The sequence below is a fragment of the Podarcis melisellensis genome, assembly GCF_964234715.1.
Source record: "Podarcis melisellensis genome assembly, chromosome: 11".
Lineage (NCBI taxonomy): Eukaryota > Metazoa > Chordata > Lepidosauria > Squamata > Lacertidae > Podarcis > Podarcis melisellensis.
Genome location: NC_138543.1, coordinates 30,054,412 through 30,082,260, shown reverse-complemented (window position 1 = coordinate 30,082,260; position 27,849 = coordinate 30,054,412). Strand labels below are relative to the sequence as shown.

At 44.0% G+C, this 27,849-nt stretch overlaps 1 protein-coding gene and 1 long non-coding RNA gene across 15 annotated transcripts in view; both read right to left on the bottom strand.

Annotated features, from left to right (window-relative positions):
* Positions 1–6,874: 6,874 nt before the first annotated feature.
* Positions 6,875–27,849, bottom strand: part of MEF2C (myocyte enhancer factor 2C) — a 160,060-nt gene continuing 139,085 nt past the window's right edge. For 9 of the 14 annotated variants that reach the window (XM_081930179.1, XM_081930186.1, XM_081930174.1 and 6 more), the window contains 5 exons: positions 25,103–25,275; positions 21,445–21,468; positions 20,222–20,351; positions 18,922–19,057; positions 6,875–12,938 (listed from right to left, as the gene is read on the bottom strand). In XM_081930179.1, coding sequence (XP_081786305.1) covers positions 12,617–12,938; positions 18,922–19,057; positions 20,222–20,351; positions 21,445–21,468; positions 25,103–25,275 — 785 coding nt within the window. In that variant the 3' untranslated portion in view covers positions 6,875–12,616. The remainder of the gene's footprint in view (positions 12,939–18,921; positions 19,058–20,221; positions 20,352–21,444; positions 21,469–25,102; positions 25,276–27,849) is intronic. The other 5 variants (XM_081930178.1, XM_081930177.1, XM_081930175.1 and 2 more) reach the window with 3 other exon arrangements.
* LOC309380360 lies at positions 21,752–24,018 on the bottom strand. The gene is made up of 3 exons (XR_014172872.1): positions 23,940–24,018; positions 22,438–23,687; positions 21,752–21,869 (listed from the first exon to the last, which is right to left on the bottom strand). It is a non-coding gene; the product is annotated as an uncharacterized lncRNA (long non-coding RNA).

Here is a 27,849-nt window from a genome sequence, read left to right as displayed (position 1 = left end):
CTCAGCCATCACTCTGCTGTCCCCTGGGAGCTGAACCCAGGAGAGTGAGGGCAGAATCGGGCTTCTCAAGATTATTACCAGGCTCGAGTTTTTCCTTTGCAAATCTATCAAAACAGAAGGCTATTAATGTAACTGCACACTGAGAAAAGCACATGATTTGACTCAGAGCTGGTGCAGCATTACGGCAACACTAAACTCGGGAACTGGAGATAATACAAACAGTGGGATAATGTCACAACACACACATCCCCCCGCCTCCCCCCCTCCACGTTGACAGGTATCTGTGCTGGGAAAAGAAAAGAAGTTCCTACTGCCTCCTCTGAGAAAGGGAATTGCAGAAGAAGCAAGTGAGCCAAAGCTTTGCCATGGAGATGTGCTGTTTTTGGGAGACGGAAATTCAGGCTCCAACCAGAGGGACCAACAACAATATGTTGCAGTGCATCTTCATGCTGCTCAGGAGTGTTATTGGCTCAGAAGAAGAAGAAGAGTTTGGATTTGATATCCTGCTTTATCACTACCCGAAGGAGTCTCAAAGCGGCTAACATTCTCCTTTCCCTTCCTCCCCCACAACAAACACTCTGTGAGGTGAGTGGGGCTGAGAGACTTCAAAGAAGTGTGACTGGCCCAAGGTCACCCAGCAGCTGCATGTGGAGGAGCGGAGACGCAAACCCGGTTCACCAGATTACGAGTCCACTGCTCTTAACCACTACACCACACTGGCAGGGTTTCCACCAGCCTGTTAGTCAGTCATGCTGTCCTCCAGGATGCTATAAACCTGGGCCAGTGCCTAAGGGTCGAGGTCCCTTCAGCCTCCCAAATAAAACATTTGAGGGGCTTACCCCCCCAAAATTGATGGACATTGCCATTCCAATGGTATGTGTGTGCCATGTCTTGTGATCAATTATGGGAGGCAGGGCTTACCTGCCCCCTCCCATATTTTATTCATGTTGATACGCCTGCAGTCTCTCCATCTCTCAGGTCTTGCCATGCTCATGACTCAGACTGGACAAGGCAGCTCCATTGCTTCTTCCTGCTCTGCAAAGTCACCAAGTGGGGAAAGCAAAGGGTGGGAGGTCCTTCTCATACTTCTTTTCCCCACACTTGGTTCCCTCTTGCTCCCCCTTTCCAAACCAAGCCTAAAAGCCCAACCAAGATGGCAAGTGAAGAGGGTTTGTCCCTCACTCGCGTGGTTTCATCTTTGTGCTTAATGTTGTGACTTGGGGCATTGAAAGGCAGAGAGGTTGGCATCCTTTTTTGAATCAGTTGCTTCCGATCATCACTTGGTTCCTTGCCATGGTTTCATTATCTTGTAAAAACCCTTTCCAGCACGGTTTCTTGATAATGGAGCCTCTGAACATTTCAGTGCATTCATTTGCATCTGGTTGCGGAACCCTCTTTAACTCCTATTATGTTTCCCCCCTAATTTCCTTTTTTTTCTGATTAGATGACACATCCTCAAACATGGTAATCAGAGGGAACTGGAAACCCAAGAAATGAGCAGCCATTGTGAAAAAAGAGACGACTGATGGTCATTAAAGCCCAGCTGAACAGCTCCTCCCAGCACAGAAAACAATAGGTCACATCAGGTGCAATATAATGCAATAGCAGGATTTAAAGAAAAGGGGCTTTGCCAGGGCCATGTGTTCCAATTACAGAGAACTAGCAGAGGCATTCAAGTATTAAAGAATTGGACAACTCCATCAATGAACCGCAATGCACAAAATCTGTATAATATTGTTGCTTAACCATTTCAAGTGCAGAAAGCGGCAGAGGCTGATGCAGATTCATAAGAATGTAATGATGAAAGAGTATGAACAAACCATCTTTTTGAATTGATGGAGAAATGTGCATTTTCTTGCAGATGCTTGAATAGGAACATAGAAAGCTGCCTCATACTGAATCAGACTATTTGCCCATCTAGAGCAGTACTGCCCACTCTGGCTGGCAGCAGTAGTTCTTCAGGGTTCCACACAAAGGTCTCTTACAGTCCTACCTGGAGATGTTGGGGATTGAACCAGGAGTTTTCCACACATGGCAGATGCTCTGTCTGCTGTCATGGAGTGGTTGGACACAGAAGAATGGGGGGGAAGGACGAGCTGGGGAACCCCCGAGGGAAGAAGGCTCAGAGCCCAGGGAGTGGTGGTGGGGCAACAATGAGTGGTCAGAGGGAGGAGAGGAGATGCTGGAAGCTGAAAACCCCTTCACAGGGCTTAGTGAGCTGGGAGAGTCTGTGGCAGAGAGAAGTCAAGAATTAGAAGCAGAAGCAGAAGCTGAAGCTGAAGCAGGTGAGTGGGAGGAGGGAGGTGAAGAGGTAGAGATGAGTCTGGCTGGTGAAGAGTCCAGGCTCCCCTCCCTCTTGACTCCCAGAACCAGACGGGGTATGAAAAGGGAGGAGCAAAGTCAGGCTGCATGCAGGCACAGTCTCCTATAGCTTGGAAGAAGCCCTGGAGAGGAGGAGACATGTAGGAGATGGCTGTCAGGAGTTGGGACTGATTGCGTGGAGGGCATAAGCTGCCATGCTCATTAGGCCTGAAACTCAGCTAAGTCTGTGAAGATCATGTTTCGCTAATAAAGAGTTAACTCCAGCTTTGAGCCGTGTGATTTACTGACCAGCTGGCTCCATGACAATGTTGCTAGACTCCAGCCCCAGCCAGCATTGCAAATGCTCAAGGACTATGGGAGATGTAGTCCAACTGCTTCTACTAGGCGACTCATTTTCCACCCTTGGTTTAAACATTACTGTAGCCATTTAAGAACTGCTGGTGGATCCTGCACTTTTTAAAGGGCCCATAAATGCTTGCGTGTGTTGCGGGTGGAAGATGTATATCAAGTCTTCAAATTATCTCTCCCAATATGCTTTCCCCTCCCAAATATGCAACACACACATCCCTGCAGTTTAAATTGGAACGGTTCAGAAAAAAGCTTTAGTGTTTGATTCTGCTGATTTCTATAAGCTTAAGCAGATGGTGAACCTGTCATATAACTGCTTTGCCATATGCCCAAGCCTGTTTCTCCATCATGGTTTGCCACTTCCTAGATTTACCCAATGCAAGTATGTCAAACCAGGTTGAAAAAAGTCAGATCTAGGGATGTGCATTTATTTCTAAATGAACGTGTCCCATTCAATTTCTATTCATTCCAAAGTGAATGGTGGTGGCAGCAGGTGAGCCGACCACAATGGCCACTCCTGGCAGCTTCCATCTGTCACTCACCCGCCAAGATGCCCCACTAACCCCCGCAGATTACGTGACTGTAAGATACCCAGCGTAATTTAACAAATGTAATGAAGGGAGTGTGATTTCAACAAAGAAAAGGACGAGGTCTTTAATTACAAAAAGGAGTGTAGTTACAAAATGGGGAGGGAAAGAAAGAAGTCTTACAGCCTCCCTAATCAGATGTTGGGCATGTAGTGATTTTTTTCTTCTTCTGATATCAATGGCAGAACAGGGGAGGAATTGGAAAAGGCAAGGAAAAGTGCTCTTGGAGGAAACTGATTTACTAGATCAACTTCTATTGGGATTAAGTCCGGTTTTGGCACAGAAGCTGCTTTGGTCGCCTTGTATGATGACCTCTGTTGGGAAAGAGACAGAGGAAATGTATCCCTGTTAATTCTTGTTGACCTCTCAGTGGGTTTCAATATCAATGACTATGGTATCCTTCTGGAGCGGCTGTCCGAGTTGCAGGTGGGTGGCACCACTTTGTGGTGGTTCTGGTCCTACTTGGATGGTTGTTTCCAGAGGATGATGCTTGGGGAAGGCCCTGTGGAGTCTTCATTGTGGGGCTCCTCATCCCCCATGGTGTTTGGCATCTACATGAAACTGCTGCGTGGAGTCATCTGGAGTTTTGGAGTACATTGTCTGCAATATGCTGATGACACACAGCTGTATTTCTCTTTTACATCTGCAGGTGTGGCAGTGTATGCGCCAGTCCAGTAATGGATTGGATGGCAACCAATAAACTGAACAAAGCTCAATCCAGATAAGGCTGAGGCACCATTAGCAGGAGGTTCCCTAGACTGGCTGGATGGGAGGTGGTGTACTTTGGGATCCATTGCTGTCGCTTGAGGCTCAGGTGGCCTCAACTGCATGGAGTGCTTTCCATCAGCTTTGGCTGGTGGCTGTGCCCCTATCTGCACAAGCATAGCCTAACGTCTGTTGTCTATGCTCTGGTAACATCTAGGTTACGTTACTATAACACAATTTACAAGGGGCTGCCTCTGAAGATGGTTCAGAAATTTCAGCTGGTGCAGAATTCAGTGGCCAGGTTGCTCACCAGGGCAAGACAATTTGAGCACTGAATGCCAATCCTGACCTGACTGCATTGGCTGCCAATTAGTTTCTGGGCCTAATTCAAAGTGCTGCTTTTGACCTATAAAGCCTTAAATGTCTCAGGACCTCAATACCTCAAGGACTGCTTCTCCTCATATGAACTGACCAAGACCCTGTGATCATAATCTGAGGCCCTTCTTTGTGTGCCTCCACCAGGAAAGGTCTGATTGGCAGCAACACAAAAATGGAATTGTTTTTGTTTATTGCTATGCTATTTTGTGTTTTTATATTGTAAACTGCCCCCCTGATCTTTGGATGAATGGTGGTATAGCAATTTAATTTAAAATAATAATAATAATAATAATAATAATAATAATAATAATAATTATTCCAGGGACCTCTGCAAGGGAATATGCAGGGATATCTGACCTCTGCTATCTGGCTGTGAATGAAAATCCTCCAGGTATCCCTATTTTCCAAGTGCAGTCTGAGATTTACAGAAACTGTCCCGGTTTCTGATTGATCCCAGAATGTCCTGCTCTTCCTTAGATGACTTAGAATGTCCCTATTTTCATCAAAGAAATGTTGGCTGGTGCCAAATAGGACATCCCTATTTTCATCAGAGAAATGTTGGAGGAGATGTCTCTATTTTCATTGGAGAAATGTTGGAGGGTATGGAATAGGATGTCTCAATTTTCACTGGAAAAATGTTGAAGGGTATGTGAATGCCATATTGCCTTATTAGGCCACAGAGTTTGCCCTTGCCTCTTTGTGACCTTAATAAGAAAAAGGGGTAGAAACCTCAAGGAGGAGGGCCTACTTCATACTTTTGCTTAGTCAATGTTATGAGTCACTGCCTCTGAATATCAGTTGCTGCAGATGATGAGTCGAAGAGTGCTGTGGTTGGTGGGCTTCTTGCTGAGTATCCAGTGAACAAAGAATGCTGGACTAGTAAGGCCTTTTGTCAGATCCAGGAAGGTGTGTCTTACGATCTTAACTCTTGATTCTGATGAGTACAACGATGCACAGAAAGTGCACAAATAAGTATGTGATTCACTTGGTTCTGCACAGATTTTGCATTCACAAAACTGCCCTAGAAATGTTATCTGCAGAAAGACTTGGCTGCTAACTCCTTTCTTGGGAGCTCAGCAGTATGGGAGGGAAATGGAAAGAAGAATCTTGAATGAAAGTAACGACTGAGCTGGAATGGGTCTCGTAGGTCATCTCATCTAATCACCTGGTTAACACAGAAATCATATTGTGCTAGAGCATGCCTAACAGGAAAGAAGGCTATGCCAAGAACCATGCTTGTTATAGCCTACTTTTCCCTTAGACAGCCAAGAACTGCTTACTTGGGGCTTTAGTGGTCTCCCATCCAGGCAGAGATTCATGATTGTTTGGCTTCACCATTGCTATGTTAGATGCTTCTGGGCTTGACCCAACCTACTGAAATGTTAAGTGTTCTGCATTGTTCCAATAGCATACAGCATATGAAGCGGGTGGTGTGGAAAACTTCAGCCCTCTATATGTTGCTGGACTACATGTCCCATGAACCCCAGCCAGCATGGCCAACATTCAGGGATGATGGGAGCTGTAGTCCAACATCTAGGAGGCCAAAGGTTCCCCAACCCTGAAAACAATAACATATTTTGATGAGTTTCTGTGTTTTAACTGCCATATCCGTATCTGAAGATCCTGCTTTTAGCTTCAAGACAGAACTGTTTTCCTACGAAAGACTGATTTACGAGAAAAGTCAACTCATGGTAGGCTGAACTAGTCAAATGTGGGTGGAAATTGCAACACTGCAGACTGTTCTTTCTCGCTTCATGTGCGTCCCCTCCCTCCACTTGTTTTGGCTTTGCCCCGCTTTCCTGCCCTCCACTAAAACAGGTCTGAACAAGCACTTGCAGAAAACCTGAAGTGAACTAATTCCATGCAGATGGATTTATGAACTTCAGTTAAGAGCCACAGGTGACCCAAAGGCTGTCAGTTCCTCCCCTCTAGCTTTATGATCTCCAGGGCACCATTTGTCCTTAATGGTCTAATCATCCCTTTTCTTCTGTTGTGGGTTAAGCCAGTGGTTCTGAATAGTGGTCAGGTGCGCCGCAGGCCACATTGGCCTCTATTCCTCCCCTCCCTCCTCTGGTGCCCTCTCAAGTCTCCGCTTCCAGAGGCTTGCACAGCTGTTTGTTGCAGTGGCCCTGGCTACTAGTTCTCCAGGCGAATCATGCCTTTGGGGCCGGCCAGGGGGTGCTGGTTGCCGGGAGCCGAGGTGGCCTTGGAGGAGAGGGGAGAGGAGAGGAGGCTGATGAAACCACAAGGGAGGGTGTCAAAAAAAGGGGTGAGGGGCTGACAGCTTGGCAGGCATAGGGCAACATAACTGAGCTTCTGAGACTCGGAGCAAGCTTCCCTACAGGGGAGCTGCAGAAATAATGTAGTTGGTCAAGGGAACCGTCAACTCGAAAAGGTTGAAAACCTCTGGAAGCTTTAGGCAGGGACTCCAGGTCTTGAGCTTACATTAATGTCTAACTGAGTAGCAGAGCATTATTTAATTATTATAATTATATTATTATGATTATTTTAAAAAATGCACCAGAGACACTGTATCACTAAGAAAGCCAGTAACTTTACTGATTCGGCTGCAAAATACAAATTATACCTTATTTCCAGCAGGAGAAACATTTGAAATTTTCCCATTTTATTTATTTATTGTTCACTACAGACAGCTGAATTAAGTCCCTTGAGATTCACAGATGTGATTTTTAACTTGGTTATAATGTCTTGTTATCTAGTGGCGACAAAGTCCAGCTTATGCCGCTGTGAGCCTCTTAAGTTTAATATTTCTTGCAAAATGCTCGTATGCCCCCATTTACAGGATGATTTCTTAATTATCGCTGATTTAATCAAAACAAATCCCCAGGAAAAGAAAACAGAAGCAAATCATCTGAAGCAATCCAAGTCAAATGCTTTGTGGTGCAATGTGAGCTGATGTCAGTGGCTCCACAGAGAGCATCGATGCTGGGGGTTTCATCTGTCATGGGGTTGACCTCTTTGAATGACACTGAGGCATGGGTCAGTCTGAGGGATGAACAGGGATGGGATGGTGAAGCCAAATGACCTGGTTATGCTCATAATCCAGCATGGAACATGATACAGGATGTATGGAACTCAACACTTGGATTGCTCCACATCTTTGGTTAAAGTATATTCACAAAAGCCTGTTATTAGCTAACAGTGAAGCATTCTCAACCGACCCCAATGTCCCACCACTCCTTCACGGGACCTGCAATGCCGGGAAATGGAGGCCACAGAAGTGAGGACGTCACTGCAGATGGCATAAAACGGGAGCAGATGAAGTATGCTGTGTTTAGGCAACAGCCTTTATTGAGGTTTCAAGTGGCTTTTTGGGAAACAAAGACAAAGCATTTGCCTTCTGGGGGAAGGAGAAGAGAAAGGAAACCAAAACCACATATGTTGTGTCTACTAGGGAAGATGGGCCTAAGACAAATGCAAACAATAAAAAGGGGTTCTTGACATTCTTGCAAACAGCGTAGCAGTTGTTTTATTCTTGCTTTTAGCTTTGCCTGAAAAAAGCTCTGAGAAACAGCAGATATCTTTATATTAATCATTAAAAAATTTTAAATTCCGCTTCCGGGGAAAATAGAAACCATTTGGTTACAAAAAACAACTTTGAAAAAACATTGAAATGATTAAAAAGACTTCACCGGGAAAGGCATCAATGCATACAATATACAAATTTGTGCAGATTGTGTATATCATATCATTGTCACCAGCGATTAGGTTTAATAACGTCATCGACAAGGCTTTCCCAAATAAGGATCAGCAAGAAAGGGAGGAGATTCCTCTTAAGGTATCTCACGTTGCCTATACCTTTGTACTGCCTGGGTTGAAGTAAATCTTAATCCATTCTTGGGGCGCTGCCCCAAACTGCTTAAATATAAAGGAATCACACAATAAGCCCCTAAAGTAGCTTTGCAAATGCAATAGATGGTTAAGGTACAGATAAAAGGAACAGTTAAAGATAGACAGTTAAAGTTTCTAGAAAGCGACATCACAATTAAAAGTTGTGCTTCTTTATTAATTAACTCCATTTACAATTATGAATTAACCCTCACTTCTTGCCCCTATACTTCACTTTAGCTCAGTAGAGGAAAGAGGAGCGAAAACACGTCTATTTCCACACAATTCAGTTCTGTGGCTGTATAAAAACCAAGGTTTTAACTGCAAGAGATTGCCTAGCTTAGTTGCATGAGCTTGTTTACACTGTTACCTACTTGCACACAGGTACAATGCGGTAAGTTAACATTACACACCCACTTCTCTTCAGAAGCTCAAGTGTTATCTCCCCCCCACCCTTGTTGTGTAGCTGAGGCAGCTGTACGGTAAACTATTCATATGGCTATTCTTCAAACTCAGAAGACTGACCCCATCAGCCCCATTGACAAATTACTTCCAACAATACTGAAAAACCAAATATTGTTTCTCTCTCCCTCTCATTTTGTTTCAACGACAAGGTACAATTGTGACATATTTGCATATTTAAGACACATCTAAGTTGAAAGTTCCCAAATGGAGAATGTGACTATTGTTATATGTCAAGGTGAGGGATATAATTTGGCAGATGTCTTGAAAAAAATCAATTATTTGCCCCATTCTCACTTTCTTTTAATGCCTGCATATCTTTTGTAAATCACGTGTAAGAATGATGCATGATCAGCTGTTTTTCTGTGCTTGGAATATGTGGTCTCAGCATGCTCCTAAGATTTTCTGTGCCAGCCAATAAATACTTAGGATGGGACCAAGCAATTGTTGAACCAGCTCATCACCCCAAACGGCAGTGCTACAAGCTGTGGTAGTAGGCAGAGACACAGGTGCAAATGTATACCTGCAAATAGGTCTAGAGTAACATTCATGATATGAGAAAAAAATGGGAAGTTTCACCTATGTTGTTCATGCCTATTATTGGGGGTTGTTAAGCGTCAACAAAAGCATGTTACAATTTGCGATGGGTGGCGTAAACCAAGCTTAAACAGTTCACCTCTGTCTACTAAACCTATGAATCTACATCAGCATTGGTCCAATGTAAGATGGATGTTTTGCATACATGTCATAGTGCAATTCTCGCTTGTGACACTGAAAAAGTATTGCTGACTAATGAGCAGTGCACAGCAAGAGTGTGTATTAACAGGTAATAAAGGATAGGAGGTCCTCCATTCTCTCCACTCTTCTTTATACTGGCAATATAGCTATGTGGGAGGTAGGGATAATTTAGGAACAGCAGCAGCACCAGCTGACTTATGTCACTGAAGTACAAGAAGTTTACAGTACTTGGCTTTCTAACTCGTATTCCTCCTTCCCAACTGAGAATATGTGCTGCATCGCTTGCAGAGCTCAGCAAGGCTGATATGCAGGGCTTGTTTGGAATGTCCCATGTCAAGCCTCAAATACAGTAAGTTGTGATGAAGACAAAGGGTGTTTTGACCTGTTTGCAGAGTGCCTTTCTTATCCTACCAAGAAGCTACATAGAGCCTCACCACCATCACACACACATCTGGGAATAGAGGGACTGGATTCCTAACAAGCCTCAGTCTCAGGATTATTATTATTTTAAAAGAAAGAAAATGAATTAACTACCAATCACTTGCCACTGAAGTCCCACACGAGAAGGAAAAGATGCATGACGCTCTCATTCGCGCAGTGCTATTTCTGCTTAACAAAACATGTCATTTCATAAGGGACAAACTCAATGCTACATGCAGGTGTAAGTTCCTCCTAACATTATAATTTTTTTTTCTTTAAAGAAAAGAAGTCTCAAGAGGCAGCCATCAAAACAGAAATGGCGGGTAGAGAAGAGGTCCTTCACTTTTCCCCTGTGGGACATGTTTCTGCTTAACAACTGCAGTTGCTTTCCTCCATATTGGGGTGATGGTGGAATGAAGGTTTGGAAATAGCACAACATGGCTATTCTGTTTGCATGGTCATGAAACTGTGGGATGCCTAAAACTGATGAAGCAATTGATTGGGATTTAAGGACATCTTGTCTGCTCGCGACAAAGGCAGTGCAAAACATGACTGCTCTTGAACGGAACAGTCAGCTCCTGTTACTCAGGTTGCTGGGTCAGACCTGCACGCTCATCACTTTCTGACTGCAACACGAGACTAAGTAAAGATCCCAACACAAATGCAATACTTTTCACTGCAGATGGATCACCCATTCTGCTTTGAGTCACCATAATGATGCATGACCAAGACTGTCATGCTATACCCCGTTTACCTGGCAGTAATCTCCACTAAAGACTGTGCTGCAAGTGATGTATATGCATATATATATATATCAGGCCTTGGGTTCCATCAAGTCATCTTTGCAATGAGCTTTAGAACTGGTGTGCTGCTGTTCCTGTCCTCCATTATTTTTGTCTAAGCTGGAAGAGATATTCCACACTTGCATGCCAAATCACATTTCTGAGGTAACGTAACCTTCCTTGGGTTTAAAAGACAGTTACACTTGGGATAGCACCTCCCCTTTTAGGTAACTCCTTATTGGATTTTTATATTTACTTCCACTTCACTTTGAAGCATGGGAGTCTGAAGGAATTTTTCTAGGGTGGCGGTGGCAATGGAAAAGCATATGAAATGCGGAGCTGGCTAGTTTCTCACAAAAAAGAGAAAAGTGCCTATTCATTTTGCCTCCTATCTCAGGTCCTAAAAATGCTTTAAACTTAATATTTAAAAAATACCCCAAAAAGCTGAGGATCAGGATATTATGGTTCTTAGGGGTGGGGAACTGTCTCCTTTGCCTTCTCCCACCATGGATGTCTATGCTTTGAAGGATGCTACCCTAAACTTTCTTTCTTTTTTCCCTCCAGGTTGCAAATCAGAGCAAATCTGATGAGGATGCCAATTTTGATGGATTTATGGAATGAAGGCCAAGCTGAGCCAGATCATGTTGTGATCAATATTTGCAGAAAGCCACAAGTTACGCAAGACATAAATAAAGTAAGAAGAGGGCCTCAAATGTGTAGATCAGTAGGATGGAGCTGATCAGTATATACAATGGATCAGAAAACTGATGGCAGGTGGATTAGAATTATATGGGCTGCTAGAGGAAGGGGGGGAAATCTAATCTTTTGCAGATTAGCCTTCAACAGCTGACTGATTCTGTAAAATGTATGCAGATTAAAAGAAAAACCAAAAGGAGAAAAAAATAGTTACTTAAATGTGCAACTGCACAAATATAATTCCCCCACTATTAAGATAACAAAAAACTTCTGCTATTACCATAATTATTATATATATTAGAAAGCTATACACAAGCATGTTAATTTCACAGATTTTTTTTAAAAGATTCTTAATATTTTATATAATTAGAAATACACATTTCAAAAACAAAACTTCTGCAAAGAGAAAACAGTTATCTTGGTTAGCAAAGCATGGAGTTCTTCATGGCTTAGGGTAGTGCTTTCTATACAAAAACAAAAAATCCCCTTATGTTTCTTTCAGGGATGTTTAAAATATTGGCGAAGCTATGAAGGGGAAAAAACACATTTTGGCTTAAGTAGACTACAAAAAGCCACAATGCTTTGCGAACTCTGTCTTACTTTTTAATATGAAAATAAGGAAAATGTAATTTACATATTTTTATATTTTTATTTAATAAGTGATGCAGACCCAGAATTTTAAAAATTAAATAGGTTAGCCCTCAAACTAATTTTTTTTTTTTTACAAGTATGGTCCACTTTTAAATGCCATACTCCAATAATACGCCAACATATTTGTGTGCATTTCAGATATATTAGGTGACCATCCTTTTTCTTTGTTTACTTGGTCACCCAATTTCTGGGTCTCCCAAAACGTCTGTACATTTTCTATATGTTGCATAACAGCTGCTTTCTCTCTCAGTAAAGATCTGCCACCGTTGGGCAAAAAAAGTTTCCTTTTTTTCTCTTTTTTTCCACCTATTTACATGTAAATAACGTTGAACCTGCAACATGACACTATCTATTGTAACATACATTTTGCAAAGGAGCACAACAGTGAAAAGAAGTTAACCTTAAAACCTATTTTGTACAAGTGTTCTGTTGTACAACTCAAGTGCGAAGCTTATCTCAGCATTGCTGTTTATCTTTAATATGGTATCACTGAGGCAATTTAAAAGTACTTTTACAAAACAGAGTACCTGACTTTCCCCCCCCCCCGCCCCCACACGCACAGCACATATAATGCATATCGACCCCCTCCCACCCGCCCTCTTCCCCATTAAGGTATAGCACACACACACGCACACACACACTGCAAGGAAAAAAAAACCCTAATAGCTAATAATGTTATCATGTTGCCCATCCTTCAGACAGCCTCATGCGTTTGACAGAGGGGCTTTCCCTTTCGTCCGGCGAAGGTCTGGTGAGTCCAATGGGAGAGTGGAATTCGTTCCGGTGATCCTCTCTATCGCTTCCGTCATACGAGCTACTGCAACTGCTCAAGCTGTCAACAGGGGATCTTCCCGCCTCGTGACGCGTGTGCTGTGGGTATCTCGAAGGTGTGGTGGTACGGTCTCTAGGAGGAGAAACAGGTTCTGACTTGATGTTGAGGCTTTGAGTAGAAGGCAGGGAGAGATTTGCATTCTGAGATAAATGAGTGCTAGTGCAAGCTCTGTAGGAGGAAAGGAAACCCAGTTACAGACTGAGGAGGCAGAGCCCCCCGGAAATGCACACGTAACACAAAACAACAGCTCAAAGACTCGAGGCCGAGACCGGGGCATGCCAGGAAGTGAGGAGGGCAAGGGGTGATATTATTTACAGAGGTGGAAGTGGCCCCATTGCAGGGGTAGAGCCATAACCCTACTCTCTGGCAGCGGTGGGGAGGTCAAGGCTGTGTGGGCTCGCTTGTGGGAATGTGGGATTGGTGCCACTGGTGCGTCCGCACAGCTCTAGCCTCCCTCGAGCCTTTCTCAGGAAGTGGCAGCAGGGCTGCTGCCAGGAAGCTAGTGTTGCGGCTCTGCCCCGCCGGGCCGTTTGACCTCGTGAACGCCTTGATGCCTGTTGGAACTGCAAATCACTGTGGCCGCTTTGGGAAGAGGTTCGAGCCAGGATGCGGCAAATTAAGAAAGGTCAAAACTCAGACCACACTTTCCAGGAACAGCGAGAGGGATCCGCACTCTGTACTCTCTAGTGCACTCAAAAGATTAACCTGGATGTGGGAGGGGGAGATTTAAATCCTTGCTCAACAAAGTTCTCGGAAAATTCTCTGGTGGTTCAGATGTAATGCTAAACTATGGTTTAAGGTTTACATGAATGAGCACCAGCGAGCCTTGGACTCATGGACTCTTTCCCTCCTCTCCTCCTCCAGCTTGTTGTATTTCAAGAAATCATAGTTTAAAGTAACCAGAACTTGGAGTAGAGGTGAGGCAGAAGCATGCAAGCCCAGGCCTTGCTCATAAACGATGCTTTAGCATTACTTTTAAACTGGGTTATTATCTCAGGTTCTTCCAACATTTTAAAAATAATTTCCCCCTTTCTATGATGACAGCCCTATCCCCAAGTCCTGCTTCAGAAGCTCAATAACCATACAAATGGAAAGGGGGTGGGGTGGGCTATGGAGGGAAAGGTTTGCTATTTTTAAACAAAATTAAAAATACAGCAGATGTAGACTATTAGTGGTGGAAAGAGGGTTTGTGTGCTCAGTGAAAAATGGCGCCTAGGAAAATAACATCTATATCCCTATGCCTATATCTATATAGTTACTTTAAAAAATGTGTGTCTGTGTGTGCACGCACACACACTCATGAACTTACGTGTACACACACACACACACACACACACACACAAAGCTGTAAAACTACTGTGTTCCAGTGGTGTCACGGGCAACAGCCAACATGCCCCACAACAGAAATTACATCTGTGGAATTACTCTTTGCCTGCCTCTTCAGAGGAGGGATCAGGCTGTCCTGATTTCAGCTTGAAGTGTACTGAAAACCAGTATGACAAAACCAATTTGATGATAATTTGCTATGGGATGGGGCTGTGTGTGTGTGTGTATGTGTGAAGAAACGTATGTCGATACTGCTGTCAGCAATGGCACTATTCTGTCACACCCACTGCTCTACTTCTGAATAAAACCTCAAACCTGACAAACCTTATAGAAGTGTCGTGAGAGTAAATGAAAGATAAGAATTCAAAAGCACTCGTTTCAATTAAAGAGACTCGTTCAGGTTGGCAGTTGCAGAATGCGCAGGGCCACCCCGAGAGCTGTTTGCTCTTTGAATATCTCCCGGAGCAGGTGCATGAGTTCAATGGGAAGTATAAATTAAATGTTGACGGTAGGAAACAGTCTGATACGATAGCTGTGTGAAATGTCTAAATTAAAGTGAGATTTAATGCCTGCACTACGGAGTTTCTTGCATCTAAAGACTGTTCAGATGCCCTCCAACTTGTTCAAGGAACCTGTGAGATGGGGGAGCAGGACTACATCTTTAAGCCACAACCCCAACAATATTGACTATGCCCCACCCCACTTAATCACACATGCCCCTCCCCTTTCCCAGTAACCCTGAATGCAGTTGGCTAGAGCACAGTTAGTGGGTGCTATACCATTCTGCCCCTTAAAGGTTCAGTGGATGTTGTAAGTGTTTATCTGAACAGCTCTGGAGACACCGACCAGTTACGCTGGCCAATTACGAGTGAAATCTCGCTCCGGAACCATGCATCAAACTGAACTTTCAGCTTGCTCCTACTTATATTTGATGTGGGCTTGATGTGCTTTGCACATGGTGCCCCTGTGTCAACCTTTCTGAGCATAGATTTGGTTGCTCCTTTGAAGTGAAATGGAAAGTTATCTGCAGGGGAGACGCCACTTGCACATGAATATTTGCACCCAGCTCTGGCAATCTTAGTGGGACACCCTCCTGAGCCAAGAACTGGAGGATTGTAGCCAATATCTATCAAAATTTCTGCAAAAATGCAAAAATAATGCTTTATCTCATGTGAACACATTTGTACTTAGAATGATGTGGCGGTGTTTTTCTCACTAATTGTCACAATGTTTAATAATGAATGGCTATTGTTAGGCAACAAAGAGAGAACCGAACGCTGCATGGGTAATTGCTTTCATCTGCCCAGCATTCAGCAGATTTTTGTCAAAATTGGTGCCGTTATCTTCCCAAACAGAAAGGACAAGTGTGTTGGCCCTACAGTTGCGATTGTGTGAGGAGCAAACGGAAGTGCAGCATTTCCCCTGATAGGCATTGTTTGGTGCTCCAGAAGCCAATAAACTCAGGATGTAACCCCACGTACACTGTCTTGTGAGTTTGCCCAACAAGTTTCCCCCACAAGCTCGGTGGGGCTTGCTTCTGAGTAAACATGCACAGGACTGGGCCACAATGTAGTTAAAGTACTGTGCCATTAGGGAAAGAAAATCGGTCAAATGAGCCACTGAAAATTTAAAGGCATTTCTTGATGCTGTAAAATAGCTTTATATAAAACATTTTCAAATCTGTAAAAGTTTTAAAACACCAGAATGATCCACTTACAATACACATTGGTGTAATAGAGAAAAGTGGAGGATGCACTTGTTATTTTCAGAATTTCTTATTTACTCACAGACTCAAGTAACTCTTTTTTTATTCCAGTGTCTACTGTTTCTTATCCCCATCAGATTAGAATGTCATGCTGGATAGGGTAGGTTTAATAAAGGTTACATTTGCACCTACAAATTTGTATTGTTTCAAGAAACGATTTTTGTTCCAGTGTAATTCATTTTCCCTCCCCCCATAGTATTTCTGTTGTTACTCTACTTAGTATGGACAGATTTGTTGGTTGTCCCTCTTTCTCCCCAAATTTATCCGAGGGTGCATTATACTGCATTTATGAAAGGCACCGCCTAATTTTAGAACAAAGGAACTAATGCATTCTGAAATCTATTGAATAATCTCTGCTCCATTAGTACCTAAAATTATTCAGTGGATTTGGTTTCTGTTGATTTCCAAATTACTTTTAAAAAAAAAAAAAAATTGTCTGTTTCTAATATGTTTAAACCAGCCTATATACCAGCTTGGAGATTATACCAAGCCCAAATAATACTCAGTTTCACTAACCTTTCTTCTGGCTTGGAAAAAAAAGCTCTTTCAATTCAGGGGTGTCTTGTGGGGTCACTGAAAGTGTGGTTAAAGGTCACCCCAAAGTTAAAGTGTGGTTAAAGGTTGCCCCTAAAGTGCTGGTTTCTGTCAAAGTTAGAATGATGAATAAAGAACAATTTTTCCAGGTAAAATCAGGGCAGTTATTTTATGACTGCATTGGAAATTGAGGATAGTGCATGGCATTTCTTTGAAGGCTTGCAGATGGTTTAGCATTTAATTATTACCTTGCTTCCTCAAACAGACAGGCTTGTTGCTACACCTTATGGTGAGCTACTGAAAGCAATTTGTTCATTGATATTAATGCTACTTGGCACAGGCTTTTTCAATTCTTGCATCAAGCCTGTTCCATTCATGGTATGTAGAAGTTCAGATCATAAGAAAAGTCAGCACTTCAGCTTGTTTGCATTTTGTATTCTGCATTTTTTGTTCCATTACAGTTGTGCAAATTTAGTAGTTTGTTGAAAGTTTCAAAGGTTTGCAACAGGCTTCATTCCTTTCAAGAAAGAGCTCTCCTGCAATAGCCACTAGAGGGCAGGAACGGATGCCCTTTAACTGGGAAAGAAAACTGAGCTTTGCTTGCAGGCATTTAGGTTGTGTTCCTAGAATGGAATTCCAAATAAGTGAAATGTGCTTGTGCGAGGATGGCCAGATAAACGTGAGGTCACTCGGCAACACATCAGGCAAAGATACACAGCAAACTGGTAGAGCAAAGTGTTAAAAAGTTTGAGCAGAGCTAAAGCTTTAGTTAAAAAAAGTAGAGGAGAGATATATTAGAATTCTAAATAGTGAAACAACCTTTTTGTTAATAGACTGGAGAGGGGCTGGGGTGGGGGTGTAAGGTTGCATTTGAACTGCCTTACCTGCATTCAGGTTTTGGATATTTAAAATATGACTTTTAAGCACAGTTGAAATCAGGGGCGGATTAACAATTTGGAAACAGCCTTATACCAGAGTGCAGGCATAACTCTTAATATCAGGGTTGTGGCTTCAAGCCCCATGTTGGGTGAAAGATTCCTGCACTGCAGGAGATTGAATTAGATAATCCTCACGGTTCCTTCCAATTCTACAATTCTGCGATTCTTTGCCCATTTCTTCCAGGGCTGTCTACCTTGCCCAGCCGTGGCCCCCCAGAGTCTTAAGCACAGATTTTTATTATCTGCAACTTAATCCCTTTTTAACTGGGGAGGCCAGGGACTGAACCTGGAACCTTCTGCATGCAATGTCCACCCTCCCCCCCCATTCTCCAACCCTCTGCAAACAGAAAATGATAGAAACTGCTTGACCTGAAAAGCATCTGAGTATTAACAACATGCCTCCTGCATAAAGGATTCCTGTCCATCGCTATAGTGGCGCAATGACAGGTCACTTCTGGACATGGGTTGTTATTGCTGCTCTGAGCCAAGCGAAGAGAGGGAGGGAAGGGGGGGAAAGCCCTCCTTAACAAAGCAGCCCAATCTCAGGTGGAGCCAACACTTCCACACCACGGCAGTTCAGCTGGAAGAGACTATGGGGCAAGCAAACTCAGTCGGAAGTGGGCAGGGAGTCTGGACACACTGAACTGCACACACCCCAGGAGTTCAGTGTGACCAAATGACAGACATCCTGCATCGGGTTAAGTACTTAATTTGTTTTGGAGGTCCGTACTTAACCTGAAACTATTCTTAACCTGAAGCACCACTTTAGCTAATGGAGCCTCCTGCTGCTGCCGCGCCGCCGGAGCACGATTTCTGTTCTCATCCTGAAGCAAAGTTCTTAACCTGAAGCACTATTTCTGGGTTAGTGGAGTCTGTAACCTGAAGTGTATGTAACCTGAGGTACCACTGTATCTGCATGATGTATCCATCACTGACACGTCGCGGGCCAGCCAGTTTATTATTACATGTTAAACTTGGCTTTTCAAATGAAAGGGGCGTTCTCAGTAGCTGGCAACCAGCAGAACAACTTTTATTCGTAGAAGTGGGAATATGCAAAGGGGATAGTGCCAGGATTCCCAGGCTTCATTTAAAGACCAGAAGTGATTTGGAACTATTGTCTGCCAGGATGGGGAGAAGGGGCAAGATAGCAGAGAGGTGGGTGTCGATTTATTCTATTTATTGGATTGGCCACACTGACCTCCCTGCAGCCTCACATCTCTCCCTTCCAGGAGGCAACAGTGACTCACCTGCTGGGAAACTAGCATCCCGGTTCTGTCTGTGAGCTACTTCTGACAAGTACAAAGTAGATATTGCCTCTCTGACAAGACTGTGGTCTCCATCTCCTCTGCATGCTACACCCTCCAGAGTCAGCATTTGCATAGGAGATTACGGATCCTGTTCTCTGATACTTCTTGTTACTGAGCTGGGTGAGCCCTTGTTGTTAATTCACCCCGGACGGGACTGTGCTGCTATATATCAACTCAAGAGACAGGGGTCTGCCCCGGGGGGAATAGCCATTTTTGGTTCACTCGGACCACCACGATGCAATATTCAGGAGTGCACAGCACTTGCTGATGTAGTGACTTACCCCAGCTGACTGAGGGCAGATGGTGGCATGTTATGTAGGTGTTGTTGTTGCCAGCCGGTTACTGAGCCCAGGTGGAGAGCGCTGGCAGTGTTAAAGCCAGAGAGCGATGACAAATCTGCACTGCTGAGTGAGTATTCTAGGTGCAAGAACAGAAAACATGCCATTATTTAAAAGTCATGGGAAAACCTGATATACACTTGCAGACCTAAGCATTTGCTCTTTCAGTTGATAAGCCATTGTGCCTTAAGTACTCCTGTGGTATCAAGCTGTATCCACTGCCCCAGCAAAAGCTTAAATTCAGGTTGTTATCTTGGGAAACAAATGCCAACTGAATCAGATTCTCTGTATTCCTGGAGGACAATTTTTAAATTTTGTGCATACATTTGTTACCATCAAACACAAATGTATGTTGAAACAGGAGCCAGCAATCCATTCACTCCAGTGTCATCTTATTGAATATGGCCTGAAGAGAACAGGGTTTATTGAGGATCACTGGGAACTACAACGTGAGAATAACGTTGGCATCCAAGCTCACAGGCCAGCAACCTCTGAGGCTGGGATCTCATCAAGGGACCTCCTGTGAACTTTGTATGTGCAAGCCTTCAGGTGCAGAAGGGAACAAGGCTGCACAATGTCAGCTCTTGCAGTCTGAAGACTGGGGTGAATTCTAGGAGCCCGGCCTTCAGCTTGGCCAGATCAGCAAAACACTTCTGTACTTAAGGGTCCAGCGCTTGGAGAGCGTCCCTTCCAGGTGAAGATTTGGACACATCTAACCACAGCCCAGCCTGGCCCTGACAGACTGTGCAAACAGATGGGTCCAATTTAAAAGATGAGATGTGCTGCTACCACTTTTCGACCACACCTTTCTGCTGCACAAATGGATGCAGTGTGGGAGTACAAAAGAGGTACGACATGAATTGGACAGATGCATAGTGGAGCACATCAGAAATAGCACCGAATACTTGAAAACCTCAAGAACAAGGTAAGCATCAGGTAAGAACTGTACCTGATGCTTGGTGGTGAACACCAGTTTTAAGCTTCTACGAAAGCTGTTGAGCAAATGATGAAAATCCAAGTGGCTCACTTAACGTAATTTCTTATTGTGATGCACAATAAAAAATACATCTCTATTCCTATGATTCAGTAGACAATTTATTTATTCCTGCATTTTCTGCCAGAATGGCACTCAGAGAAGTAGTGCACAAGAAGACATTTCAGTAGTACTGAGTAGTCTTGTCAATATCTGGCTTTCCTTCCCCCCCCCCCATCTACATTGCTTGCATCTTATGTGGAAACTTACCGGTACCATATGTTGTTGAAATGGCTGATGGGTATCCTCCCATCCCTTGCCCTGGCAAAGTAGGAGTTGCCACGGAAACCACTGGGGTAGCCAATGACTGAGCAGACTGAGAGTTATTTATCCTCTGATTCTTTTAAAGTAAGTAAAATAAACATATTAATGGCAGGGTGCAAAACAGTCGAAATGAGCTATATTTAGGTGTCAGATTTGTTCATACGATATACAACTGTACACAAGATTTCACAAAATTAATCATTTATCGTTTGGCTTTTATGAACTCTGCCAATCCTTATGATTTACAATCTTTCAAGAGACCACTTGTCTCCATAGTAACCCATTACATCAGAATCTCCTAGGTAACCAAACTAGTAACATATAAGATTCGCCCCCACCCCACCCTGACACACTAGCAAGCCAACAGGCTATGATGATAACTAATTATATGTAACTTGCATTGTTTAGGTTTTTTAAAAATCTGGTTGCAAAGTATTATTAAAATGACGGCATTTCACCCCAAGTCAGCCATGCTTTAAACAGGTAGCTATATATGATAGCTTTGTCACAATATAGAAGAGCACTGAATGCACACTTGATTGAAAGCAGTGTAGTGCAGATAGACTGCACATGTACATGGATGCACACCCAAGTCACACCCACAGTTCCTGGCCCAGCAAGTGGCATGTGCACAGAAGCACCCTTACTCATACAGATCTCTTTTTCAGAGTGTTGTATGTTGCAAATAAGCAAGCCACTGTACTGTATATGAAAGCATAAACCTGCATGTTCACTTTCCACCAGCAGATGGTGCTGTGACCACTTCATTTTCATCAATGGCAAAAGTTACTTGAAGGATATTTAAACTATTTTTTGGTGGTGTTTTTTTAAAATGATAAGACGTTTCTTATATTTTCTTGGTGTTGGCTATTAACATGCAAAAATTCAGCCTGGGATACTTAAATGTACAGAGCATTCAGTGTGAATATATGAAAGTTGGGGAAATCGGAAGATGAAATCCCTAGAACAGCAATATTCTTTCTAAACAGGAAGAGGATTCAGAATCACTCCCAACTCTTGAATTATAGGATCTGACAGAAAGTAACATGGCATTAAAAAAAAAAAATCTGATAAAACTTTTCTTGGTAAAGAAGCTTTCTTACTAGCTCAGTGAGGGCTGGCAAACAAACTGTTTTTGCATTACTAAAACAAGGATCATTCTCACTTACCAAAAGCAGATCAACATCCTCAGACTGACAGCATAAGAAAGGAGGACGAATAATTAGCAAAAGCAGAAATTCTAAAGTGTGCCACTTTGCTATTCTATAAGGCATAGATCTATTTCAAAGCATAGCTGGGGTGACCCTCTCTTTCTCTCTTAAACTGCTTACTCCAGAGTAATCTCACCATGCAGTAATAACCTGAGCTGCTCTCATTAAATTATTTGAAGCTCACAGGGCCTGTCTCTGCTGAATAAAGCCTTGCATTTAGTACCTCCAGACATTTGCCTCAAAGGTGAAGAAGACCAGCTTTCACCCCAATCAAGTCTTTGTCTTGTTAATCCAGCCCCAGTGGTTGCACAGAGACCCCACCAGGAAGAGAACCCCTTGAAAATGTTCCTTGGGAAAAATCATTTGATGGAGATGCTGTGTCACTGTCTAAGTCAGTGTTTCCCAACCGGTGTTCCGCAGCACACTACTGTGCCGTCAGACATTGGCTGGTGTGCCGTGGGAGGGAGGCGGGCGAGTCAGGCGGTGAGAGGCGGCGGCGGCGAGGATCCGCGTCGAGCCGGGGGCGGCTCCGCGGTGGTGGTGCCGAGCGGCGGGGCAGCGCGTGCAAAAGGGAGGAGCGCGAGACAGCGGAGGAGGAGGAGGCCGGCATGTCCGGGCAGCAGCAGCAACAACAGCAGCAGCAACTCCCGGCGACGGCTCCTCAAGCCCCGCCGCCGCCCCCTCCTCCGCCCGCTATCGCCGCCACCACCACAACAGCCGCCGCCGCCTCAGTTGCCGCCGTCCCTCAGTCCCTCGCTCTGCTGCCTCCTCCCACCCCCAAAGCTTGGAGGTTCCCCGGCAAGGGGGAGGGAAAAAACTTTCACTTTCGTGCGTCCCTCCCGGCGTGACGCTGCGCGCTGACGTCACGGGGCGGGGCTTTAATGGTGGTGTGCCGTGAGATTTTTTTTCAGTAAACAGGTGTGCCGTTGCCCAAAAAAGTTTGGGAAACACTGGTCTAAGTCATCTGAAGAGCAGCCCATGAGATTATACTTATATCATTGCTTCAAGAGCGGAGGGCTGCATTTAGGGAGTTTTACCTTGAGTGCCCAATTTAATTCATAATGCATAATGCTAGGAGCGAAGATAGAACTGTTTATATTGCTTGCCATTTTACATGAAGAAAACAAATATTATCTGCGTCACTTACACGTGCCACCTTGATCTTACTTATTTTTTTGTTTTATTTTTTTAAATGCACTGTGAAAGCCACACGTTCTCCACCTTTAAAATCAATGGGGGTTGTAGGGTGATGGGTTTTCTTTTTAAACGTTAGATTTCTGGTAAAAGATTCACATTCCACTATGCTGATTTGTAGGGAATTAAAAGACACTAGCATGTCTCATGCACTTTTGATGGCTTGACAGTATCCTAGCTCTATTTAACATAATCTGACGACACCAAATTAATAATGCTCCCCCCCTTAAAAAACCAATAATAACAGAAAGTATAAGAATAATTGCTGTTTCCGATTATTGAAAAATGTGACCCTGGTTCCAGAATGGAAGATTTAAAGCTTCACTTTTCAAAAACATCACTTCTTGAAGTCGTTCAGTGAAATAAAGAATCAACTATTGGTCTTCTGCAAATCTTTGGGAAGAAGCTTAGAAATTCCTATTGTGATATTAACAGAGGAAACCGTGAAACAGAAGGAAGGTGGAAGTTGCTGTCCAAAAGATAAAGGTCCACTGCTTTTTTCCTGGGGGTACGCAGGGGTATGCATACCCCTAAACATTTTGTGAATCCAAGTTTGGCCTCACTGAGGGGCAGTATTGCACTCTCTCAGGGTGAAGCCAGAATGCACATTTCCCCACAGGGAGGTACAAAGAAGGCCTTCGTATGAGCCCTTCGTATGAGGTAGGAGGAAGGCGTCTGTCGCCACTCCTAGGGAATGTAGAAAGAGACTTTGTGGCAGGGGAGGCGCCCATCCACGCTAACCTACAAGTCCAAGGCTGGGAGCTATAGTTCAACAACATCTGGAGGGCCACAGGTTGCCTACCCCAGTTTGTCCTGAAAACTGGGATTGCAAATCGGGATCAAATGCTGTTTGGCAACACTGTGTTGCTGCACGTTTCCTGGGTGTAATGACCAGCACTGGAGCCCCCCTTGGAAGTTCCATCTCCCTCGGATGTTTGGACGGTGGTGGCCCAGGAGAGGACCAGCCCCTAAGTTGTGGAATTCCCTCTCCATAAAGGTGTATCTGGCTTCTTCGCTGTAGAAGAAGAAGAGTTTGGACCTGATATCCTGCTTTATCACTACCCCAAGGAGTCTCAAAGCGGCTAACATTCTCCTTTCCCTTCCTCCCTCACAACAAACACTCTGTGAGGTGAGTGGGGCTGAGAGACTTCAAATAAGTGTGGCTAGCCCAAGGTCACCCAACAGCTACATGTGGAGGAGCGGGGAAGCAAACCCGGTTCACCAGATTACGATTCCACCCCTCTTAATCACTACACCACACTGGCTCCCGTACAGCTTTTGGTCTGTGACACATGCATGTTTTCAGGGCCCACCCAATTCTAGTGACCGTGATCTGTTTGGATTTTAAGTTGTTCTAGTCCTCCCTGGGACCTACTGGCGAAGGGCGGGTATTAGATATAACAACAAGAACAACAGGAAGAGGAAGTTGTTAAAAGGGAAGAGCTGTAGCTCCATCATAGGCTGCAAGGAGAAGATTCCAGGTTTAGTTCCTGGTCTAACCCTGCCTGCAACCCCAGAGAGCTGCTGCCAGGCAGACTTTACAAAACTGAGCTACGTGGACCAATGTTCTGACTCTGTACAAGACAATTTTCTGTGTTCCTCCTACTTAACAGCTCAGAGCATGCAAGGGGATATACCCATTTTCCAGGCTTGTTCACGTAGTACCAGACCATGGTTTGATGTTACATCTTGTGTTTTAAGGTTTATGAAGCATGTTAGTGGAAAGCATACCGCACTGCAACCCCCATTGATTTCAAAGGTGGAGAATGTGTGGATTTCACACCGCACCTGTATGTTCGCTTTCTTGAACAGCCATCCCAGCGGTATCAAATATACTAAGAGAATTTTGGGCTTGATCAAAAGGCTAAGGCTGTCAAGCAGCTCTTTGTTGGAGAGCTATGGGCTTTCTATCTACCACTGCTCATGGTGAGGCAGGCTTCCTCGCAAAGTGGTAAAACAAAAAGTAGGAAAGAAAAAGACTTGAAGAAAATAAATACATTAAAATCGAAAGGAGCAAAGGAGGGAGGGAGGGAGAGAGAGAAGGGACCTACTCAGAAGACAACAAAATTTATTTGAAACTACCCCTAAGGCCCTCTGCTATCCAGAATCCCATCAAACAGCCCCATCAAACTTTATGTACAGGGACTTTGATTTCATGTGTTCTGAGAAGTGATAATTAATTTGATTCAGAAACAATGTAACTCTTAAGTTTGATTCAGGCTTTTTACATTAGATTAGATACATTTTAATTAGATCTGACTTTTAAGTCTTTGTTTTGTTTCAGTTTGCTTGAGCAACTCCCTTTTTAAGCAAGGAAGCCTTACAACAGATACATTAGACAAGCCCTTGGGTTCGATCCCCCATGGCCTTAGTGCTGCCTGGGAAATTTCTATCTTGAAGGGGAAGGACGGAAATGTGTTACCACAGATGGCATCGTGTTCTTGCTGCCTGGTGGAATCAGCACTCGGAGATCTGGTTTACGGTTGTTCATTCCCAAGTTCATGGGAGGAGGAGACTTCGCTTGCATATTCTTGTTCAAGTTGCCAGGTGAGACCAGCAGACCTGGTGAGTTTCGGGGGTTGCCATACCCGTTCCCTGTGGAATTTTGAAGAGAGGGAGAGAGAAAGAAAGAAAACGATAAGGAGAGACGCGGACTGAAAAACGCTTCTTCGGTACGTAGGCTGACACTCGAATTCAGTTAACACTAACATGCCCCCAGAAATATTGCAATCTCCTGTAAAGTGTATATTCGGATTATTTCATTGGTCCTGGAAAAAAGAGACTGTGACATGGGGTGGTTGCAGATATCCCATCCTGTTTATCTCAATGAGGCATGCATAAAAGAACACCCTGGCGAATTGTGTCCCATGTTAATTTGTGGGAGTAGGAGGAGAGGGTACCATTTGGGTTTCGCATCTCAAAGCCAGAGCTATGCAAAAACACCTGAAATACAAGAGTACATACCACATGGAGAACACCCACGGTGTATGGATGATAAGAAGCGTCAGATAACAGAAACACTGTGCTCTTCTATGAAATTGTGGCCTAGGTACCAAGTGGAGCAATGGACTTGAAACAATTATTCTTTCTAAACATTCCCTAATTCAATAATACACTGACAGAAAAGGCAGACAGTCCTATGTCACCATTAGGCTGTGAATCAACCATACAAATAGAATCAGAAGACTTGCTAAGCTACTGAAACACATAGTAGCCAACAGTGATCAGCTGCCAAATATATTCTGTTAACACATGGGAGCTGCAACGAAAGGCTGTACAGTAGTGTGGTGTTGTTGCCCCAACAGCCATGCCCTTTCCCAAGTTCCACGTCCTGCATGGGACAGTCAGCATCTGGTGGGGTCAGTCCTTATACAAATGTTTTTGGGGATCCCCTTCGGTTCCCCCCAAGTTTATTTTTCTTCTTCTATGAGTTTTGGAACCCCCAAAATCTATCTCTTGCCCTTCAATGGTTCCACTTTAGCTACAAAAGGATCAGCACCTATTAGTGCTGATAATCCTGATAATTAGTAAATAGGATTGTATACTATTCTCTTTTTGACCATATGCAGATCCAGAGCAGTTCCCTTATTCTGCGCCCCAACTCTTCACCTCTCTACTGCTATGTGGATACAGCCTGAGGACATGACTAGATGGGCCCCTGGCCTGATCCAGCAGTCTCTTCTTATATCATTTTTGCTGCTTCAAATTAGGCAGCAGAATGCCAGTCCTTACTTTTGCCCAGTGTAAGGCGGCCAAAAGTCAAATTCATCACCACCATCAATTATATTTCTATCCCATCCAAAAGGGCAGAAAACAACATAACAGATTATTTAAAAAATCAAATGCAAATACTTTAAAATAGCAATGGCATCCTGTGTAGGGAAAAGACACCACGGATTCTTCAATGAGAAACTGGGGAAATATCTGCGTAGCCTTCAGCCTGGATACCCCTCTAGGAGCTCAAACGTCTATATCACAGCCTTGTACTTGGGAAGCATTTCTTACCACTTGACCAGGAAGCCATAAAATTCATTCGGTAACTCTCAGAGCTTAACCTACCACACAGGACTGATGCAAAAGTGAGTGGGGGGGGGGAGACTCGGATATGCCCAAGCGCATGGCTGTGACCCCTCAGAAGGAGGCAGTTAGGAGTATCCATACGCAGTTAATAACAATGAGCATTATCCAACTAACTTGCTCTGTTGTCAGTGCAAGGATTTATGTCCATGTAACTGAACTTCCCTCCTCCCCCTCGCCCAGATCTGCTGTGGAGGGTGGGGAGAAAACCCAGAAGAAATATGAGGAGGGCATGGAGTGCATTTTGTTGTGTTGGGGGGGGGGGTTCCACTGCGCAAGTGCAAATCCTTGCACCGATGGAACAAGTTAGTTGGATACTACCCAATATCCCAGGTTTCTATTTCCCATTTCTCTCTGTCACTATATAAAGATAGAGAGCTAAGACAGACAGACGGACAAAAAATGTGGGAGAGATTAAAAATAAAAGCCAAAACTTTGTTTTTAAGGGTCCTAACAGGTATCCTGGTGACCTTGGGAACAATTTGGGTTGCCCGAGGCAACCAGGTGATTGGATTATGCGCGCTTGTCATATAGTATCGAACACTGAACTGAATACAACCGAGTGTGCATTACTTAGAAGAAAGACGCTAACCTCAGACAATATTGCAGGGAGAGTGGGGGTGGGGAGCAGAAACAGAAAGAACAAAAGAAAACCCTTCTTGGATCAGGCTGTTTTCATGGACAAATACAAGAGGATTCTGCCTGACTCACTCCTCCCCCCCCCCCTTCAGGTTTTTTTTTTGTTTTGAAACAAAGGAAAGTGCAGCAAGGCTATAATTTCCATGGTGGGGGGGGTGAAAGGCTGGTGGGGGGGGGAGGGAGAAAGAGCAAAAAACAACTGGAGGAGGACTAGGAAAATTCTTCAATGCTTCTCCGTCTTGCCTCTCTCCCTTCCTCCACCTTCAGAGCTCGATCCTGAACGCTGATTTCAGCAGGAGGAGTTGGCTGTGTGATTTTGAAAATACCCCTCTATCTCATCTCTGCTGTCTTTTGCTTTTAAGGCTTTTACATCCTGACATTCAAGCATCTCCGTATTGTGCTAATTTGGTGCTTTCAGAAGCAGCCCCTTCTCTTTCTGCAACGGCAATAATA